Raw genomic sequence first — 23,558 nt, 5'->3', positions numbered from 1 at the left:
GAAGCCATTAATAAGGTTATGTTAATTTGATTCAGAGACAGCAAAGATACACACAGAAATATATCACAAGGACAAATGCATCACCATTCCGGAATACATTTGCTGCAGGCAAATGCATTTCTTGCTGCAGTATGATGACCACTCAAATGTAAAGTAATTAATTTCCCTTTTTTAGTATGCATAACCAAAGTGATCAAAAATGCTCACATCGTTTCCCCGAGCAGAGCTATGGATATGTTTTTAAGGCTGATTATATGACAATGTTTCAAATGAAAACGAATAGTTTTTGCATTTTTGTGGTGAGCCGTAAGACAAGTGTGAACAAGCACCAAAGCAATTTCACTCAAACGACTTCCCGACGTGGTCAGGGACACATTCCAACGCATGACAATCCAGCATGCATCCAGAATGCGTTCCGGGACGGTCGTGTTGTAGGAAAATATGTCATTAGTGCACTTCGTGTTTTCATTTAAGAGAATGCGCCGGTCTGAGTTACATTCGTTCCAATTTTCCAAAGAAACTATGGAAAATAACATGGACGGTGTCTTATAGTGGCCGTGGCAGGATTGTTGGACAACTCGTCCACGGATGAGATTTCAGAATTCTTTTGAGAAAAAAAAATCCTGTACAATGTAGTTTCACATGTTATTTCTAACTGATATTTTATACATGTTTCATATATATATATATGAATGCCAAAGCCATATGATACTATTCTAAATCTATATGGACATATACTAGATATATGAAACATATATAAAATATAAATTAGAAATAATACGTAAAACTACATTGCACAGGATTTATTTTCTCCAAATAATTCTTAAATCTTATCTGTGGACGAGCTTTCCGCCGAGGGTGCTGTCCGTGGACGAGTTGTCCTACAATCCCTCCAGACATGTCCCCTGCTTATTTGCATATCTACAATTTGCATCACAATACTTGGTGTGATCTATTCTCCCCATAAAGGACAAGACAAGAATTTAAAATGTGCTACCTGATACTCAGGTAGCACATTCGCACTTGCCTTTGTCCAACCTGAAATCCTCCGACAGCCAGGTGAGTAATCAGTGTTATTTTAGTGAAGACGAACAGAAGGACGAAGCACAGCCGTGGTCATGAGACAAAGCATCGGGCGACGTGACCCTCACAGATGTGGTGATTCAGCAACAATTATTCACTACTATCCAAAAGGATGAAGAGAGGGAGGAAATAAATGGTTTTGCATTGACCTGCTCTGCAAAACAAAATCGCCACACACAAAAAAAAAAAAATTAAATAAAGGAGGAGATTCATTTGTTATCAGAGGGACAGAGAAGGGCGACTCGGCTTCAATAGCCACAAACGTTCACATGGCATTCAAACAGAAGCCCTGAAGATACCCATTCAGTCTGGGAATGTGCACTTTTCATTTTTCTTTCTAACAGATGTATGCGCTGGTTCAGGCCTCCCGGTGCTTTTCCAGACAAGTAATTAAGGCAGATTCACTTCATTAGCTTGGACCTCACATCCTCACCGCGCAAAATAACAGGAGTGCCATAATGACTGCATCACAAATGGTGACTAACAGCTTCAATAAACTTGGGCCCACTATTAAATTAAAAATCAGGTGTGATTTCACATCTTTAAGAAAATTTTAAATAAAAAACAACCAGAAAAAAAAACCCTCCTGAAAATCACTTTCAGTCATTTGTGATTGTAGCTGAAGAAGCTGAGGATTTTAAATTGTACCTTGGCAGACAAAAAAAAAATTTTTTTTTTGTGAATTACTGAAATTACTTGAATGACAACAATCCGCAACATGGATGTAATGATTTGTGCCTCAGTGCATTTGCTTTCTGAGAGCTTCCTGTTTGAAGATTGAAAAAAAAATCACTTGAAAGAGGATAAAAAGTAATAGATTTGACATTGGTTTTAGGAATTACCTTCTTTCTGCTCAACTATATCATCATGGCAGAATAGAGGTGAGCACTCCCCCCTCCCCTCACTGGTTCAATTCCTGGCATCAATCTGTTTTTCTTGTATGTGCACCGGTCTCTCTGGATATTCTGGTTTTCTCCAGCAATCCAAAGATTTGCATATTAAGTGAATTGATGAGTTGAAGTTGAATGCAGCAGTGTGCGTGTGTGTGTGTTTAGATGTGAACAATGTATTTGTTCATTGTTAACTGTGATCAGCAACAAACCGTGAATTAATAATAGTAAAAATAATAAAGTTGGAGAAGCCTCTATGGACGATGGATGATTAAAGAAAAAAGGTTTGTGGTATAAGCTCGTTAGTGTAGTATTTCACTTAATATGTCAAATTAATGTTCATGAAAAATTACATTTTAAAATAAATTCTGCATAAAATGACAAATGAAAAATAGGTTATTCTGAGTCTTGTTTGCTAATGCTGCCAAAATATATGAATGATTTTGGTAAATCTTTCATAGATGCAATCCATATAATTGTTTCTGCTGCTCATCCAACTATGCACTTACCACCCAAATGTGGCATTATATAAAAATTGGACTCTCAAAACATTTGCATTGTTACAAACAAAAAATTCCAATACAGTTTTAATTCAACATGAAAAAAGGAAGGGTTGAAAAGAAACCCTGTTTCTTGCATGTAACTTTTCTTTTCCAGTTTAAATGACGCCTTAAAACAAAGACAATGTTGAAAGTCTTAGCTGGTGTATTACTCCCACCTGACTAAAACAGTTGTAGCCATGGAAACAGCTCAATGAATAGTGGCACGGCAGTAAATCTGTGGGTAAATAATCACCCTTTAACTCACTCAATGCATATTTCATTGGCCACTCATCTGGCAGATGGGTGCATTTGTAAGTGTGTGGCACAATGACTTTTTTTGGCAGGGGAAAAGCAAAATGAATGTGGTGCCAAAAAGATTCTGACACTGACAAGTGACCTTTGGATTTTGAACGAATTTGCATTGTCTGTATTTTGGAAAACAACTTATATCAATCCATCTTCTATATTTGCTCCATTCGGTTCAGGGAGATGACTCTTAAGAAATTAGTTTTTAAAAAATCTGTATTTTCTTTGTAATTTTCACAATTTACTTTGGAGACTCTTGTGGGCCAGTTTCGGCCCATGAGCTTTATGTTTGACACCCCTGCTAATGATAGTGGGAGGAATGCAGAAAACCAAGCTCGTTTTAATGTCGGAAAGCAGGAAACCATGCGAACGCCGGTTCACGTAAACAAGCTGTTTTTGGCCTATCATCCACACGTTTTACAAGCTTGAAAGTGGGCTTTTTTGAACACGGGTCCCAGAGTGAGGAAATTCTAAATCCCTGGCTCGTGCCTTTCACTCCCCGAGGTCTGGACTGCAAAGACGATCATCTGTGGGGGGGAAAAAGATGACGTAATCGGCCCCCTCTCCTCCCCACCGCAGTCCACAATGTCATCAAATAACCACAACAATCAACAAACAATCAACAATCAATCGCAAGTTCAAGCTGAAGTTGCTTCAGCTCCTGCTGAGTAGAGCTGTACGAGATGAATTTATGATATACATTATTAAATTGCGGCTTTTCATTTTAATAGCCTTTGTTTACGGCGAAGTGACAGAGTTAATCACCGATGCAATGTTCCACCCCTTATGGTGAGTTTGGATTCCATCCATCCATTTTCTGGAGCCTCTCTCAGCTCAGGCTGGGCGAAAGGCAGCACAGCATGGAGAGTTCACCGGTTCATTTCAGGGCTGAATGGACCACTTCCCAGACGTGCACATGCACTCGGATAGAGCTATTTCAAGGTTAATAGTTAAACTAACTACTCTTGAACGTACATGAAGCTAAAGAGAAAATGCGTGTAGGCACAGGGAGAACATGCAAACCCTGAAAAAAAGCGCCTCGATATGGATTTCAACCAATTATTGTTCAAATAAATCTAAAGAAATTCCACAATAATATGCATGCAATCATGCACAGCCACATAAAAAAAATGTTCCAGCAGGGTGATGCTGGATTGCATGTGTGAGCTGTGTGTCTAACTTCACTCAGCACATTGTGCATCCTCCACAGAGAGCTTCTATTTTTGAACAAGGCCAGTGGATAAAATCCACAGCACGCTGATGGTCACACCTGATGAAATAAAGTGATATGACATGCCCCGGACACCCGATCAGTGCAGTGAGGTGTGAACTATTCGATACAGAATTAATCAAACGCTATCCAGCGCCCAGATAAATCATTAAATCTTGCTTACTGCTACATCCCCTATGGCTAATCACAGGAGCAAAATTTCCAGTTGAGTACCATTTGTCTATAAAAATACAAATAGAATTTGTCATGGAGGCAGTGAAGCTGCACTCTTTCCTGGCTCTCTACAACTGCCTCTCTCTGCCGGCCCTGCTGTTTCGCACACCATTAGAAAAGTCTGAAGGTAAGAGACATGCGTGAATCCCACACACACACACACACACACACGCACACCTCCTGGAATGACTTTACCTTCATTACCAACTGGAGGGGAAAAAAAATAATGTGCTATTTCTTAAGAATATAGCATCCTGCCAGCAGCTTTTCACCGAGAACACCAAATGAGGTATGAAACTAGAAAACAACTTCAATACAGTACACACTCTATAAATATAGATATGAATGTACACACAGTTTTTGTCTGTGAGAGTACAAGCCATGGCTAAAGTGTATTTAAACATCTGAATCTAAACAGATTAATGAACAAGTAATCAATTTCTAAGGTTTACCACAATCTGCAGACTCATCTATTAGGAACACTCCTGGCATATGTTCCTCGCTCTCTCTCTCTCTTTCTGAGACCTAATGGATTTTCTGTCATTCTTTGAGCTGCCTAAGCAAGAACAAGACAAGTGGTTATGCATGCTCTGTTCTGTATGTCACTCTGCCGCGTATCCATCAAGTGGTTGAAGATTTTGTTAGAGGGCACAGATGGTCTGCAATTATCATACAATGAAAGGGATGCATCTCAATTCATGTCAATGGAGAGAAGAGACATATAGTGTAGGTATGCAAAATGCATTACCCTCGGTCTCCGTAGGCGAACGAAACTGCAACCCTGGACAACTTGTCCATGTTGGTCTGGACATCTCATCTACGACTCATTGATTTGAAGGATTTCAAAGTATATTTGACACAAAAACATAAGACGTAATTCATTATGAAGCAGTCTTTAGGGTTAGGGTTAGATCTGAGGTGTGACCAGGCCAGTGTAGGTGTGAGGAAGGTGTGATAAGCTAAATTTGAGCAATTCTAAAGAGAAACAAAGCTACATGATACTATACTAAATATATACGGACATATACTAGATATATGAAAAATATATAAAATATGAATTAGCAACAACAATATGTAAAATTACATTATACAGGATTGATTTTCTCAAAAGAATTCTGAAATCTCATCTGTGGACGAGTTGACCGGGGTTGCAGTTTTGCGGACGAGTTGTCCTACAATCCACAAGCAGCAGGTTGAATCGAACCGGACAAATAGTCAGTTCACATCTAAGTCCACGTAAACGCCAATTAATTTTGATATGTCGACTGGAAATTGGAATCTCGTGCGTTCAGTGAAACGGGGCAGAGCATGCGAGTGCCATGTGCTGCTCATTAAATTATAATTTAGTAGCCTCGAATACTTTCATTCCTCATGGTGTCTGTGGTTAAATTACTTTCTGGTGTGACCTCTTTTAACCACATTTCCCCCGATCCATCCCGACGCAAGGGGATGATTAAGCGGTTCAAATGAAGACTTATTCACATTCATCTGCAGCCACGTCCCCAAGCCTTCGGCGGGGCTCAGCATTCCTGCTTGGTCAGCTGTGAGCCTGTGGTGTGCTGCCCCTTTCACCGCGGGACCCCCACCCACACCGAAAGCCAACACCAACCGACCCCATGCTGTTTTGCATTAAGAGATGCTAATGCCGGGAGGTTGCAGTGTCTTCAGATCCTGCGGCCCAGCGTGACAGCGGGCTCGCACTGGCAGTCTCCCTAGGAAGAAGCCCCTCAGAGAAAGCCCAGGGCCACACCGAAACATGCTGCACAAAAGGACCGTAGGCTTCAGCGAGCAGCCTCATCAGCTTTGGAGAAACCATTGCTCGGTGTTCCTCAAAATGAAAATGGGACTCCCGCACACAACCCCCCCCCCCCCCCCCCCCCCACCCCACCCCAACCCAAAATAAACACGGCAGCCTGGGAGGTTACTAATGTGAATAAAGGCATGCTGCTGAGAGCGTTTACTTGTTGGAAATCCAGCAGAACATTTTAAGTCCTGTATGCAGGCTCGGAGATGACCTTGAGCAAATGTAATCTGAAGTGATAAAAAATACCACCTGTTTTCCAGAGCAACAGATACACCGAGCCAATTATTTTAGGCCTACACATTTTCTGTGGTTGTTTACCGACAATGAAAAAAGTACATTTTTCCCCGCGCTATGTCAACTTCAATTTCGAATATTTCCTCAATAGCTGACCCATATGTCAAAAAGATGTTGATTTGAATACCAGTCATTTTTTTGCCATGGAGGCTTTTAAATTGCCTCTTTTTGCTCAGGTAATTCCCACTGGAGCCCTGACATGCATACTCAGTTCCTGTCAACATCAACTTACTTTCCACAATTTCCAACCACGGCATTAAAAAAAAAAAAAAAGGCAACATTGCATTCTTGATGCCTCATTAAACAGTTCAGGAAATGTGTGATCTTCTTCATTCTATACCTTGCAGAAGCTCAAATCAGCTTTGCTACCTTATGAGACTCTCGCTAACGCTTCCACTAAACACAGAACAGGTTTCGAAAAAGTCTTTTAATCATACAGTAACCAGCCTGAGTTGTCATAAGTATTTAGTTAGATATAATATCTGCCACCACTGAGACAACGCCATGTCTTTCGAGTGGACACATTGAAAGTTATCCCATTTTTAATTGAGCAAAAAATAAATAAAAAATAAAAATCAGAGCTTAAATATATTTGCACTGCTATGACTGCTCCTTGTTGGTCTCTGTGATTGTAGTCTTATTCATTACATTCTTTACAATGTCATTTTGGTGGGAGAATATTTTTAATGAAGGGATTTCATCCCAATTTGAGATTTTTAGAAGAGCAATGCAATTTTGGTATAATGTTGGCAAGTCATCTTATTTATGTGATCGTGAGATAGAAAACACAAAGATAATAGACAGGTTTGATTCATGCTCTCTTAAATGATTGAGGCTCTGTTTACACTTTGAGTTGCATGTACATCTGTATGAAAAGTGCTTTATAAATAAAGTTTGATAAGCCGCGCAGTACGTGGCGGAGCGGGAGGCTACGATACGGCAAAGCGCACCCAGGCCGAACTCTCACCTCAGAAAGTACGGTTAATGATTATAAGTTCACTGTATTTGGTTTCATTACAAAAACCCAAAAAAAATTTCACTTGAAAAACTGTTGTGTAAACAGGGTCAAGAATCAATAACTAAAACCATATTTGAATGATGTTCCAACACCAGCAAAGAGGGGGTGATTAAAAAATGACCAAGGTAGGTATTATCAAGGATCCTGGTCTAATTTTGTTGTGACATGAGAGAGAAAGAAAAAAAAAAAAAAGGTTTAATGCCCAATGGCACGATCCAGCAGAGAAACTTGAGTCTTACAAAGCCTGAGGACAGCCAAGGTGCAATACAGGGGAGATATTGCTTCAAAGTCCGAGACCCCTCACTGACGGCCCGAGGCCCACCTAAACGATGCTCCTATGCAAATCAGTGTCATTGTTATGAGACAAATCTGGTGCAGTAAAGACCATTTTGGCCCCCACCCGTGTTCCCTTAAGCACAGCCATGTCACCGCGACTGAGGAATTAGTGTGGAGATTTGCGGAGGGATTAATAACTCAACTCTGCAGGCTCTCCGAGCAGGCAGCTGGGGCACTTCTGAGTTTGATGTAATGCAACCCTTTGGGTAGTTAACTTGTAGGCTTGATCAATTATTTAGATCTTTTTATTTTGGTTTGGCTTGGCTGCACCGGTGGCTTAGAAGCAAGTGGCTGCAGCTGTTGAGATAGCGCACATAACCACATTCACATGCCATAAGACACCTTACTCCACGTGCAAAGGCGGGCTTGTGGGCGATATGCATTGCATAAATCACAAAGTTAGAATGACAATATTTCATACTTTCATACAGACGAATCATAAACAACGATATATAACTTGATATACTTCCAAATGCGATATTTTGTGACCATAATAATACATTTCGTTTTCCTGCCTTGAGGAAACACTTGATGGTCTCATGCCCATGCATTTTTCATATTCATGAGCACAAGTGTTTTTGGTTTTTCAAACAAGTGTACACTGAATTGGTATGGCAGCCTTCCAAGCCAGTAATGGATACACAAGATCAGGATCGAAATGGAATATATCAGCAATACAATTCCATCCAACAGACCAGCCGCACCATCCTGTTTACCACACACAACTCGCTGCAAATGAAATTCCATAATAATTATATAATTGAGTTACATGCGCAGGAAATTCAAAACAGACCCTGACTGCAACTGCTGCATGTTTTTTAAGCTCTCAGTTTATTTTTTATTTTTTTGTCAACCTTCAACACCATGTTAGCAGTCTGAGCACAAATGCCATTCTGTCAGTCTGAATGAGGAGTAAGTCAAGAGCAGGAGACATCGCGTTTGATGAGGAACGAGGGGCTGACATTTATTAATGGGAAGGTATGTACGGAATCTTCAGAACTAATCTAACTCAACACTCACTGCGTCAGCTATCACAAAAGTTCAAGCGTGTGTTTTTCGATACTGTTTTGGGTCGGCTAGCGGCGTTACGCGAGGATGTCGCATTCCACCGGATTTTAAAACATTCTTCTTGTTTAATTCCAATCAGAGCTGTATGCAGGCTGCTGTTTCTGGAACTTCTACAGAGAGCCCGTGGATGGATACTCCCACCATCGAGCTTTGAAATTGACGAGAAATATCAGTGACAAATATCTCCCGCTGAACCAAAATCGTCCATCTCTTTGAGCGAGGCTCTGAACTTTGCAGACCTCGCTTCAGAGAGTTCTGTACATTTCCTCAGGCTATATATCGACTCAAAGTTTCTGCACTCCCTCACGGTGTTCAGGAAAAAAAAAAAGGGACATATTCTTGCCTGTAGCCATCTGCGTGACCTATAACACAACATATCCAATAGCAGGGGAAGGCTAACCTCCAGAAAGCAACAGTAGTTTGAAAACCAACTCACCATCAGCAGTTGCAGTGGCAGGAGCATACAGGTTCCCTGAGCCAGTTTTAACTAAGAATGAATTGGGGCCAAACTCATCCTCAGAGTCAGAGTCCTGGGCTGGCTGAGCCGCACAGTTACCTAGCAACCCTCCCTGGCTCTTATTGGCTGCAATGCAAGGGGGAGGGTATGGGAGCTGCTCAACAGGGGAGGAGGAGGCGGATGAACAATGCAGCGGAGGACCTGTGGACCACAAACAGAGACAGCACATGGAGGAGGGGGATGAAACACACCCAAACACAAGCAACATCACACCAGCAGAACACACACACACACACCCACAGACATACACATATACACACATGCACATATGCAAGACTTAACTCTGACACTTCAAAAATGAACAGGGACACATCTGCCTTTGTCTCTGGCACCGCACCGCAGCTGGTGAGTACAATACAAACAACTGCAATGACTTTGAGATAGAACAGAAAAAGAAAAAAAGAAAAAAAAGGTAAATACCTGACAAAGGTTTCGAGGACTAAAAACAACAAAACCTTTCGGGGCGGATTTTCAATGCAAAAAGGGGATGATTTGAGGCTTAAATCACATTTGAAAAGCAGGCTAAATGAAACAATAGTTAATCACTTAGGGTATGTGTATATATCACAGCCTGGATTAGGTACAGAGCAACAGCATGTGAAATCTGGTTTATTAAAACTACTATGGACACGCTCCATATCAAAGACCTTGTCATGTTGTAGAGTCCATATAAAGAATATCAACCCCAGGCTGAGCTATATGCAAATGAATGACATGTCCTTGGGTAGGGTGCTGCAGTTAATGCCCCACCCTGGGTATGTATGCAAAAAACATTAATGCAGCCGGCAAATGAGCCTTCTTCCTCTACATTCTATGAACATTGTCACTCCATACAGCTGATGCATAAGCACGTAAATAGAAATAATATTATGCAAAACTACTATGTTGACATAGTTTAATAATAGTGGTTAGGTTGTATGTCTGTGTGTTTTTGAATGAACACAAATTAAGGACATTGTTTTTCTGAATAGCTTACTGTATTTGGAGGTATCGTTAAAGATTTATAATTTTTATAATGTACTCAGCTTTTTGCACTGGAAAGAAAGACATTAATAAACTTTCATTATACTCGTCTGACTCATTGCATGTCAAATTTGGCTATTTGTGACCTCTGATCTTTGACCCGAATTGAGTATAATCGACCAATTGCTACAATGAAAGTCCAAATTAGCTTTATTATCAATTCTGCCGTGAATAGAAGACACACAATGGAATCCAAATTTTGTCTTGCTTGCCCGCCTACAGTGTCAACATTCATCTCCCAAAAATGAAAAATAGCAAATATGGACAGAAAATATCATCCAAAATGAATAAAAATAAGAAAATCGAGAATGTAACCAAGAAAGTGTGCCACAAGATAAAAAAAAAAAAATAGAAGTTTAAAAACTGAAATGTACCATATACAAAACAGTTGAGAGGTTCAAGAGGTTGTTTGTCCTGGCAGCCATACGACTGTACAATAAACTACCGTAATGTACATTTAAAATCACAACTGACAGTAGCTTTTTAACTTATTATTTAATTTTTCTTTTAAATCTGTAGTGATGTGAGTATGTTTAGCAACTGTATGTATAGCACACACTGGACAATGCTCTATGTATCTATCTATCTAATATACCCCAGATATGTGCAATATACAAAACACCCCTGAAAATATATCCAATACAAGTACAATGTAGCCTCAGAAAAGGTGTAATTGCCCAGGGATATGGATGTGTATAAGACCTGAGGTCAGATGATTAGTGGGACTAGAAGCACTGCAGTAACAGCAAGACTTTAAAAAGTAACTGATATGGCAAGCTTCTTCTTTTTTCTTCATCTTATTTTGGTAATATTCATATATGGAAAATAGATAGGCAGGGATCAACCCTTAAAACTATTAGTTGTTTTAAAGAAACAGGCTGGCTTGCCTCTTGAAGATTTATATTCCATACAAAGCTAAAGCTTTATTTTGATTATTTTAATTTGTCTCCATGACACTTACAAAAGATTTAGAACTGAAAATGAGTGGTTTGAAAAAGCAGTTTGTAGTTTTGCAAGATTTCGTCTCAAAAATCAAAAGGAAACCTGTAAAAGGCACTATCCTGACTCGCAGCTTTCTCCTGCCCCTGCAGCTCCGTGGCGTTTCCCAGGGGAGACCCGCCCCACACTTTAAAACCCACTGCTCTGATGTACAAACCGACCTCTCACATATGAACATCACACAGTATCTCCTTCCAAAGCTTATTGGCTCCAGTCCCATGCTGTCTATGAATGTTAAATCACCACATAGAGCTCCTATTAATGTGTGATTAACTCGCGGGGCCGCTCTGCACCACGCTGAACATCCAGTGCTTAAGTAACATGACTATGGCGCGCAGAGCCATCAGTCTGGAGCTCTCCCCCATCTTCCCATCAGTACCTCAGTTCTGATGTCGAAATTCCTGCTGACCTGACTGCCATTCATCAGGAGAGATGAATTTCCTCTCGCTCAGTAATGATCCCTGAAGAGTATTAAAACACGACTCACTGACTCGCATCTAATTAGGAGACAATTAGCAATATTAACATATCAGGCACAGCCCCTACACAAGCATTAAATGTCCACTGTCCCAGAGAGTCACAGTTTGTGCTTCATACACACTTCACGCCGCACACTCCATTTCTCCCCCAGCCCTCCAACGCCGGTGCAGTAATGGGCGCGGAGGCACAGTGGCCCTGCTGCGGGTTAATGACCATGACACGGCTGTGCTTCAATGTACAGGAACGTAGCACTGCCAGTGGAAGAGCTGTTGAAAAACAGCATCATCACAGCCATTCCACCGGGATACATCTGAGACGAGACATTTAGCGCATCCAGACAACAACGCTGTGCCACTCATTCGGCTGATGGATGAAAGACAAGTGGGAGAGGAGAAGATGGGCTCCGCAAGGTTCTTCGGATGAATATTACAGCATTTTTTTTTTTTTTCCCCACAGAGAGAATTCACGAGGGTAAAAATTCCTCGAAAATTGTTCAAAGTCAAAATCTAAATGAGGTCAGGGGAGTCGCATTCAACCGCCATTAGTCCTGCAAGCAAAGGTTCGACTCTCTCACCGTGCTTAATGCCGGCCTGTGCGGATCCGTGCGCATGCCACATGCCCATAGACGAGGCCTCTGCCGTCGAGGAGCAACGACTAAAGATGACCAGGGCGAACTTCTGGGGCTGCCAGAACCGATCGCCTTCGCCTTCATTCACTATGTAACAGTGGCAAACGCGGGACCTTTACTTAGGGGGCCTTGGACCATGCCGGCCTGCTTCAGTTTCTGACAGCTACAGGAAGTGCCACTCACTGCCTGATTTGGAAAACTGCTAACACACATCCCCATCCACCGTGTTTAAATCCTTAATCAACTCATTAGCAACCCAATTACAAGAATGGACAAATAAATTGGATGCCGTGATCTGTAGGTAAGGATATTTTTGGTAATGATTTTGTAGCATTTAGCGTTTTCTCCCCAGAGAAACATCTTTTAATAGATTTTGTAATGTGCCTTGTTGCTATTCAAAGTCAAAAACGAATGTGAGAGTTTAATCCAACATGCAGGTACAATAAATAGGAAATAAACACTTCAGAACAAGTTAAAACTACACATTTCAAGTTATAAAAGACAAATAAAGTGGCTCACACATCAGGGATCTTCAAAGATGTAAACTTTACATCAAAGCTGCAGTTCAAAGAATGACATTTTATTTTCAAGGGATCGAGAGGAAGGAAGCGTACGTGGAACTCGTATGACAGACGGAAGCTGAACAGCAGGAGGAACATGCAAATGTGGGCGGACAGCCACGCATCACTTTTTTTTTTTTTTTTTACAACTCACTCTCCCATTTGCAATAAATAAGCAAGTAGGTGCACTGAGCAAAGCAGAAATACTCGGAGAAGGACATATGAAAGACGACAGGCTGCCTATTTTCAGCATGCAATCACAAATCAATTGCTCAATCATGTAACATGACTTCACCTCCAATTATACATAATGACAAAGTGCATGCCGTTGTGGCCTCTCACGTCAGATCTTGCTGTTCAGCAATGTGAGAAATAAATGTATGTTTGAAGTCCTGGTGGAAAGTCTGGAATAGCTTTAGTTTCTAATAACTCACAATGTCTTAAGTCACACATACATCTGAAATAATGAAACGATTAGTGAGCATGGAGTTTTTCAGGTACGTGTGCCTAATCTTCCAGGAAAATATCAGTGGTTCGGTTCACTTGGCAGAGCGGTTGTTTCCCAATCGGAAGGTTGCAGGTTCAATTCCCCATCTCTGCCTGCCCTAACCCACAACTGCCTGTGTGTAGTAGATTGCACGATGCAAAATCTGACTTCAGTTTACAAGTAACAGATGCACTTTTAAGTATTTTACTGTAGCTCAAGCATTCAACCACATTATTTGTCTTTATGTTAAACATAAATGTTGGGCTACTTTATCTTATTTATAGTTTTAATTTACTTTATGTAAATGTATGCGTGTTTACTTCTAAACCGTTTGGTTTGTAAAATAAACATGTTGTAAATTCAAATCAGAGCATCTTCTGTGTATGGAAGTGATGTATGTTTGAATGTATAAGGTAACAATGATATACCAACAAGAAAACTTTGTTTGAATTGTGAAAAAGGGTTCCCTACAATTTAGTTTTGTCAATATTACTAGGCACTTATACTATATGGACTGGGTTAAATAGAGATGCATTACTGAAAAAACACTAAAATACAATTCTTAATAGACTATATGTAGATTAAAATGTGACCAGTCATCAGTTTCAGCCATGAACATAGTCACGGATGCTTGTGATATGAATAAAACTAAAATCCTCAGACTTTGAGTTGACTGAACCTTGATTAGAATAAAAACAGTATGAACACGACTGAAACTAATAATAACAAAGATAAACTTTACACAAAGACTACACTAAAACTAAAACAGGCTGCCAAAAGTAGCACCATTGCCGCGTTGTCAAACACTCTTTAGTTAAGGTTCCACATCTGGGCCAATTTCATCTCGAGTGGGCCAGGCCGGGAATATAGTGCCATAATAACCTTTAAATGTAAACTTTTTTTTTTTTTTTTTTGTCGTGGTGCACAGTATAGCTGATAAAGAAATTTGCTCAAAAATCAATGTTTTCTTTTTCTCCTGTTTTCACTTGAAAAACGGGACTTAAATCACCAACAAGTGCACAACAGTTTCTGGACTGAACCATAAATGTGCCAAAATGAGGATTTTGTCTTCTCTTAACCCCAAGTCTGTATTTACTGCAGGTTTCATCCTGTACAAGGGGAATTCTTTGGGTTTTCTCCATATTTCAACGAAAAGTGTCCTATTTTGTGACAGGCGCTGCATCTAGAAAATTAAACTAAATTGAATTGTTTTACTGCCATGTGCTTAAGATTAACAATGTCTTCCAAGAGGTAAAAATAAAGTAAACAAGGCTTCTACTTTAATTAAAGGTCTACTTTAATTAATGATTGTGGCAATTATGCTAAGTGATCCGCATCGACGCTCATGCAGCGTGGTGCTGCATGAAGGACCAACAGGTGTCGGCTGCGTCCGGATGAATGCTTAGGGTGGACTTTCCATCTGTGACTTTTTACGTTCCCGCATGACTTTCGCCTGGAGTGAAGCCGTGCACCACCTGTCTGCTATTTTTGACCATTCCTGTTGTGTCGGGCTGCTTGATTTATGTCTCTTAATATTGCTTACATAAAATCTAAGAACGCCTGCTGCGGTTTATTGTTGGGCATTTTTTAATTAATAGTCTCTGTTTTGACCACTTCTCCTTTTACCCATTAAAACCCCCGGCAGCGTTTACATGTATTCATGTATAATTGTTTGTGCGCTCTGCCCTATCCAGATTGATGCAAAGTGATTTCACTTCCTCCCATTTGTATTTCTTTAACTAACGATGGATTTTTAAATCCATTCAAAACCGGTGTGAGGCTGCATTCGTGCCGATCGCATGGGCAGCTCACACATCTGGAAAGCCACAATCAATGCTCAAAACACCTGCTCCCGTCGAGGCAACACATCTTTCAGGGACATCTTGGAGACGAAGGGGAGACAGTTCATGGATGTTCATGCTAAAACTGTAAAGCGGAGCTTTTGAACCTTATCATAATAATCAATGTGTATGCGCATGCAGGGGAGGCCGAGTAAGGTATTATTTCTGAGCAAACAAGCACATGTTTAAAAAAAAAAAAGTTTATCTGAGCAAATTTTTCTGGCAAACAATGTTAAATTAAGTCAATAAGGAATATAATCCAAGGCGCGGTTTTAATTTGAAAAGGAGAAAATCGAGTGAAAAAAGTCAACATTCTCTCTCTCTCTCTCTCTCTCTCTCTCTCTCTCTCTCTCTCTCTCTCTCTCTCTCTCTCTCTCTCTCTCTCTCTCTCTCTCTCTCTCTCTCTCTCTCTCTCTCTCTCTCTCTCTCTCTCTCTCTCTCTCTCCTCTCTCTCTCTCTCTCTCTCTCTCTCTCTCTCTCTCTCTCTCTCTCTCTCTCTCTCTCTCTCTCTCTCTCTCTCTCAGATGAAAACATCGGATTAATAAATCTGCTGCTGAAGCAGACGTGTGACTCCACGTTGACGACAAGAATGATGTTTACTTGAGGACTACAGCTGCGGGCAGCATCTATACATAATGCAGCTATTTGTAGTTAAGCAGTGGGGGGAAGAAAAAAACAAAACAAACATTGTGGCGCCTGCCTCGTGGCATCAACTGACGCTACACAGTGAACAGACGGCCAAGGAGGGGAGCATGACTCAGATTCTCAGGGGGACTGGGAGTCTTCATCACAGTCCAGTCGCAGTTTTGTAACTCAGCGTGACAGTATTTTAACTTCAGAATCATACAGCGTGCTAACAAATTGACTCAGACAGTTGTGTGGTAACACATGAAGAGGTGTGCGAGGGGTTGGCAGCATGTCATTGGCAGATTGCGGAAATGTTGCGTAATTTGCTCATAGGTGGAGTGGGATCGGGTTCAAGATGCCACGGCACGGCTGAAAGCTTTTGTCTGATTTTCTGACTCTGACTCTGCTGAATTTCATTCGATTGTGGACATTGTGCTTCTTCGTGGTCTTGTGTATTTACCGTGCTTGAATATGAAGGTCAAACTGGCTTGGAGAGCTCTATTTGTCTGTCAGCAGATACTCTGTGTGGAGTGGTTCTAACGTTGTAACTTTCCTGCTGGCTGCTGTGCAGCGCAATAAATCCTTGAGAGCCTCCCCCGACTATCACATTCTTAAGATTTGGGTGCATTTTGCACAAAGGTAGAAGCCGTTGTCTCTTTATACCTGCATTTTCTTTAACATGATGTAATTTATATTGCTTGTTGTTCAATTAAAATGTTTGTTTGTTTGTTTTTTAACAAATATGCTGATTATTCAGACGGCTCGTTCAAATAAATGACTGTAACTAATAATTTAGATCAGGATTGTCAAACACATTTTAGTTCAGGAGCCACATACATCCCAATTTCATATAGCAAAATAGCAACAAAAAAAAATATTCTCCAATAGCTGCTTGTTTTTACAAACTCACCCTGGCAGCATGGCTTTGAGATTATGGTTTTATAGCCAAGAGGTAGCTCATCTTCATATAGATATCTCAGCCTGGTCTCAGTGTCGTGTTGTGTTTGCTAGTCTTCACAAATTAGTTAAAACATCAATATTCTTTTTTAAATTTTTACAATTTGCTTTGTGATTTGGCCAGAATAAAGCCATGTACAAGCCGTTTTTGCCTTAAAAATAAATATAAGTACTGTCAATCGATAAAAAAAAAAAAACAACTAATTAATTGCACAATTTTCTGTTATTGATTGCAATTAATTACAGAAAATTCATCACATAGCTTTTCTACTGAAGACTGAAGCTTGTAATGGATAGTTTTTGAGGGAAAACCACAGAAGTCATGTCAACACAACACAACACACGCATTCTATATTTAAATTAAAATAATATTTTTATAACGTCCTTTTAGCTTTGCATGAAACTGTTTCCCTCGAAGATTATCAAAAATAATAAAAACATTCATTCATTCATATCTAACATGTCTGGGTTTAGTTCGAGTGCAGGTCCACCACTTTGAGAATTGTAATATTTTGACAAAGTTGTAAACTTATTACATGGACTAAGTGGCAATAATATATTGTTATACAGACACGAGAGTGAGTGAGTGAGTGAGTGAGTGAGTGTGTGTGTGTGTGCGTGTGCATGTGCGTGTGCTGATTAGAAGGTTTTATGTATCACAACTTTGAAGCTACAAACCTGATTCCAAAAGAGTTGGGGGAGAAAAGTGCTGAATTCAGATAAAAACTGGATGAGCAAATCTAATAATTCCAGATTTCAACACGTAGGATATTGAAAGCAAGATACTTCACAAACCCACAGTTACACAGCTGAAAAAAAAGTGGCACCAATAAAATGTTATTAAAAAGAACTAATAAATAAATATCGCTGGTGAAGCACTAGCTTCAACTGCAGCATGTTAACAGCATAATTGGGTAAAAACGACCTTTTTAGAGGGATGGTGTGAAGTCTGAATTCCCGAAAGATTCTCCTCAATACCATTTAGTGATTACAGTGAAGAGCCCACTATCTACAGTGCATAATATCATCAAACAATTTAGAGAGTCTCTGTGCAAGTGGGACAAAGTGAACGATTAATATTGGATACTCAATGCACAGCCATAATTCTCTGCTGTAAACACTGTACGGGCCCAGGAACACATCCATAAATTATTGTGCCTTTTGCACCATTAATTAAAAATCATATACACCTTTTAAGCATGTTTGCCAGTCTCCTTCACTTTCATTGTATATTCTCCAATCAGCAGAGATCTAATTACCCTGATTTATTTATTTTTTTAAACTTTGGTTATGAGCGTAATGCCAGGAGGACACGCTACAGATTAGCAGCTTTCATGTATGAAGGCCTTTCCTTTCAGTTGATTAATTCTCTTTGAAGCCATCTGAAGGCAGCAGGTATGTGCTCCTATTTGCAGTGTCTAATTTGAGTGGCAGACATTGTGCCGGTGCGATTGTGGACGTACGATCCACCGAATCAATATGCAACCAGAAATCTATGCAGGACGGGTTGAATCCTGTAATAAATACAGCCTATTGTTGTTGTTAATCCTATACAAACCATCCTCGGGAAATACAATGATGTCAATGTTGAAATATGCATCTTTGGCTAAAACACTGGACTCCTGTTTACACGATGGCATTTCAAGTGAAAAAACATTGTTGGCGGGCTTTTCCAGAAAGTGTCTATTTTCGTCCATTTACACGGCAACAGGAACACGAGCGTTTTCAAAAAGGTTGTGTTTTCATCTGTTTTCACGGTGACACTGTTTTGTGAACAGTTCCAACTTGGGAGCCGTTTTCAGAAACCGCATTTTCGGTGGCTCCGAGCACCATTTTGTTGTAAACAGACAACCCAAAACTCAAGAGAAATGTATCATTTTCATTTGAAATTGTTGCCGTGCCAACGGGCCCTGGGCCACGATCAGTAATATACACTGTAGTGCCTGCAGTATCAGTAAAAAGCATTAAGGAGACCCATTAAATCAGTTCAAAGTGGAAATGGCTAATTTTATGAATGAGCCCATTATGCCAAGTCAAATAAAAATAATGGTCAATTAATGGAGTTGTATTTGCCTACAACGTGGCCAACATTGTACCATAATTAGATATTAAACAGCTTTTAAAGCACCTGAGAATCATGAATTTGCTGTTTGAGGTTTGTATTTTTCCCTCAATTTTCCTCTTCTACGCATAAACAGACACAAGTGTTTGGGAATGAAACCCTGACCGTTTCAACGTGCCCTCTTGTGAACTTTACCACTGCTCTTGGATTGAAATGACTTTCGAAAGCTGTGAAAAGGTGCCGCTAATCCCGCTTTTGTGTCACTGACAGTCTTAGAAATTCAGCGTCTTTGTGACTGAAGGCAGTAAGTCCATGTCGAGACACGTTTGCTGCGTTGCATAAGGTTTATGAGGCGAAAAAAAAAAGCAAAGCCCATCAACCAGCGGGTTCGGAACAAGTGACATAACTTTGTGGAATGACGGGGCCTTTTCAAAAGATCCACTTTGAAATGGACCTAATTTAAAATACGAGCATAAAAGAGAAACCAGATGAGATCAATATCACAGCTAATAACATATGTGAACATAGTTAAAAAAATTAATATTTTCCTCTTTAGCAACCACTTAACTCAAGATAAATGAAAACTAAATATTTTGCAAAAAGGAAACAATGAATAATGAGAAAATTGAGGTAAAGATGATAAAACATCTCCTTAATAGTAGCATGCACATGTACCAGAGAATGAATGAGATATGTGCAGTGTTTATATATAATTCAAGTTTCTCTGTTTCGACTTGGCACTGAAGTTATTGTTGTGCATGCTGAGGTAATAATTAAACTTATCACAACTCTCCAGGCAAAACAAACAAGAAAATGACTTAATTCATTTTTTTCCCTTTTTATTTATTTTTTTAATTTACCAAATCAACATAATGGTATGCTTATTGCATAGCCACAAGCCAGACACATTTACACATTTTACAGAGATAATGCTTGATAGGCGATCTTATTTCAGTCAAAAATAATAATTAGAAGTGAAGACTGTGAAGCTGAAAATGACAATTTTCATATAGGCTTCTTCCTGAATGCAGTAACAGCCAAGTGTGAAGCTGTTTGACTATTGTGTGTGGCATCCTTTTAGTATTTCTAAGGTTTCAACATAGACCAGGGATGTCAACACACATTTTAATTTGGGGGCCACATACTGAAACCGACAGAGAAATGTCCTAAAAACATCTGGAGCTGTTGCATATATTTTTCAAACTCACCCTGACATACGGGCTTTGAGGGCAGATTTCCCACAAAGATGCAGCCTCCTCCCAGAGCAGCATCACCAATATCTCAGCTTGGGTGTCAGGCTTCGGAAATTTCCTTTTTTTAAAAAGAAAATCACTGTTTTCTTTGAATTATTTACCATGCGTGTGTTTGACACCCCTGGTTTAGATCATATGACAAGTTAAGAAAACTACGAGTTCTGCAGAAACACTTCACATTGTCAAATTCAGACAGCGGAAGTAGGAAACAGGCTATTATTAACCGATATTGGAAAATTAATGAATATTTCTTCGGCCGTGTCGTTTACCCGCTGAGGATCGATATCATAATAAAAGGGAACATAATGTATGATTGAAGACAAATTGTAAAGACCCATAAACGCTTTTTTTATAGACAAGGCCTGACCATTAATGAGAAAATGGAAATTATATTTGCCCATAATAAAAAAGTATTACCACAGAAGGCACAATTCCATTTAAAGCTGACCCGCTACTTTTCCAGGAGCACTTTAAACCCAGCATCCATTACTTACAGCTGCTGTGTGCTCTTAAAGAGACTTCCAATGCCAATTTCTAAATGATAGCAAGAATAAACTCAAAATCAAGCAAATCTTGGGCCATAAACACTGTGTTGCCTCCAGCAATAGTAGAAATTGGTGATTTATATCAAATTAGCAAATGTCATAATTTCCATAAGCATGTTTTCAGGCCACGGACCTAAAACAGATCAAACACCCACCCTTCACTCCTCATTAAATTACACACTCGCAATGATGCTCTCATTCAGTGTTAATCTATTCAGCTGCATGGAGGGTAAGGAGGGAATAACCCCATCTAAAATTGAAGAAGAAATATTTTAAAGTCAGCAAGAGTGCACAAGCGGACAGAAGAGCAGAGACAACCGCTGGGATCCCAAGGTTTTACCTCGGAAAATGAAAAGGAGGCCAGAGTGGCTGGGACGAGAGATGGCAGGTCTTCTCGGGGTGATTATAAGCACAGACTCCTTCCCCAGTCTTCGCGCGCGCGCGCGCGCGCACGCACGCACGCACGCACGCACACACACACACACACACACACACACACACACACACACACACACACACACACACACACACACACACACACACACACACACACACACACACACACACACACACACACACACACACACACACACACACACACACACACACACACACACACACACACCTGGCTGCTGCCACTCGCATCCATCCAGTCCACTCTATTCTGTGCTGGGAAGACGGCGCACGCCGCCATCCAGCCGAAAGACACCATCTGTTTCGACTTTTGTGCGACAAACATAAGTGAATCAGACTGGAAGAGCAAAAATTGGAAATCCGAAATAAACTAGTGGAAAATTTCCCCTCTGTTTGAAGATTAACTTTGGTGCTCTGCGAGCTTTAATCCAACAGTTCTACGCAAAAGAAAATTATTAATCAATTCAAGACTTCTTGGTTTTTGGGACTTCGGGGTAATTTTTTTTTTTGGGTTGCTCTTTGTATTGCTCCTATTTGAACTTGATGCTCTGAAACAGTCCGGTAAATCCCTCCATACAGCCCCATTTGAGCATCCCTGGGGTTTTCTTTTGTTCCAAGATGAAAAGTAAATGCTCCAATCTCCCCACCTTTCACTGTTAACAGCATCCTGTGGACATGTGATGGCTGTTTTAAGGTTCGCCCGGTCAACGCGAGTGTTTGCAACCGACAATGTGACAGGCCATCTTCTGTCACCGCACTGGAAAAAAAGAGCCATTAAAACGGGCTTATAAATGCACCCGCGCCCATCCGCTGAGCCCTCTGCAGAGGATTGCCGACTTCAAAGACGAGCACATGATAATCTGCTTTAAATGGATGTTTCTGGGCCTCTATCATAGCTCCATCATCAACTGAGTCGACTTAAACCATGGCTGTAAGAAACAATGCTAATAGTGGATAATTATCAGCTTTTACTGGGTCTGCACTGGCTGCTCCGTTCCCTCCGCCATCACACACAGGGGCTGATGAATAAACACAATGGCATGAATAAATAATGACCCCACAATCCTCTTAAGGTCCCCGAATTGTAAGGGTGGAAAAAAAAAAAGAAAAAAGAAAAAAAGTTTACTTTTGGTGTCTGAGCGCAAGCGGAGCCTGAAATTGTAAGCGACTCATTAGGGCTACATGTGGCTTGCCCGGGGCCGTGCTGAACAAAGATGGCACCATCCCAATCCCGTCACTCCTCAGCACATTCTAGGCCTGGCCTACTAAAATTCTAAAACATACCCTTAAGAAAACAGCTACATTTCCAATAGAATATATATATATTTTTTTTTTAAATAGACAGTAAAGAGCTTAAGCACTGCCTCAACTAAACAAAAAACACTCGCATCTATCAAACTTTCTTCTGGGAATTATATCAACCGAGAGGAAACTCTGAGCACCTTTGCGACGCTGCGTGTAGAAAGCCAAATAGTATGCATGCTCAAAGAGCACGCCCCTGTCGCAACATGATTTCCTCCTCTGCAGATAGCTCACATAAAAGCCCACTGTTTTTCATTTCAGACACTTTGTCAGTGTTGAAGAATTGATTCGTGTGTGCATGTGTGTGTGTGCGTGTGCGTGCAGATCCCACTGAGTGCATGACAGTTCAAAAGGCGATCTAAAATACATGCTGTCAAGGGGCCCGCGTTCCTCCACTAAGTGCTTATATAATTCATTGCACGGTAAAACTTAAACCAAAGAGAGTCAGCAACATGGCCAATTAGACTTGTTTAGAGGAAGTTGCAACGATTCCATACTAATGCGAGGCTGGTGTGGAATGAATCACCTGAACAGGTAATCCTGATCCCTGTATTAACCGTTTAGGAGCACCTCATCACTCCATTTCCTGAAATAAATCCCAAGCATGTTCTGAACACTGTGGTAGGGCAAAAATGTAATAACAAAAGATAACATGTGCAGACAGAATAAACCTTTTTTTTTTTTTTTTTTTTTGAGGGAAATTGTAGGGGCTATTGGCTGGAAACCCCATTTGTACTTTGAATTTTCTATCGAGACGATGAACAGAAATTAATTTGCCTGCGGTACATGGAGCCCTACTAACTGGAGATAGGCAACAACATGAACACCGTGATTATCCTTTAATACGGTGTCGATCCAGATGTAACTCTGAATGGGACTTTCAGATATATCTCTTTTTTTTTTACGTCTGAATACTGAACAATAACTCTTTCACATGTTAATTTTAATATTGGTAACTTTAGTCAAAAGCATGAATACTTTTCTGTTTTTTTTGTTGTTTTTCACTCCAAGCTGTTTTTAAAGGTTTTAAGCTATCTTGCAAAGAGAATCCAGGAGAAAATCTCACAATATAATGCCA

General features: G+C 40.3%; 1 protein-coding gene across 2 annotated transcripts in view; it reads right to left on the bottom strand.

Annotated features, from left to right (window-relative positions):
* tenm4 (teneurin transmembrane protein 4) overlaps positions 1 to 23,558 on the bottom strand; it is a gene marked incomplete at both ends in the record, with an annotated part of 133,151 nt that overhangs the window by 91,393 nt on the left and 18,200 nt on the right. The window contains one exon of one of the 2 annotated variants that reach the window (XM_080513885.1): positions 9,222 to 9,443. The exons of the other annotated variant lie outside the window; for it this stretch is intronic. Within the exon in view, the coding sequence (XP_080370011.1) occupies positions 9,222 to 9,443 (222 nt within the window). The remainder of the gene's footprint in view (positions 1 to 9,221; positions 9,444 to 23,558) is intronic. 2 annotated transcript variants of the gene reach the window in all.

The sequence above is a fragment of the Blennius ocellaris genome (assembly GCF_963422515.1).
Source record: "Blennius ocellaris genome assembly, chromosome: 2".
NCBI classification, from domain to species: domain Eukaryota; kingdom Metazoa; phylum Chordata; class Actinopteri; order Blenniiformes; family Blenniidae; genus Blennius; species Blennius ocellaris.
This window is presented reverse-complemented; position numbering and strand designations above follow the sequence as displayed.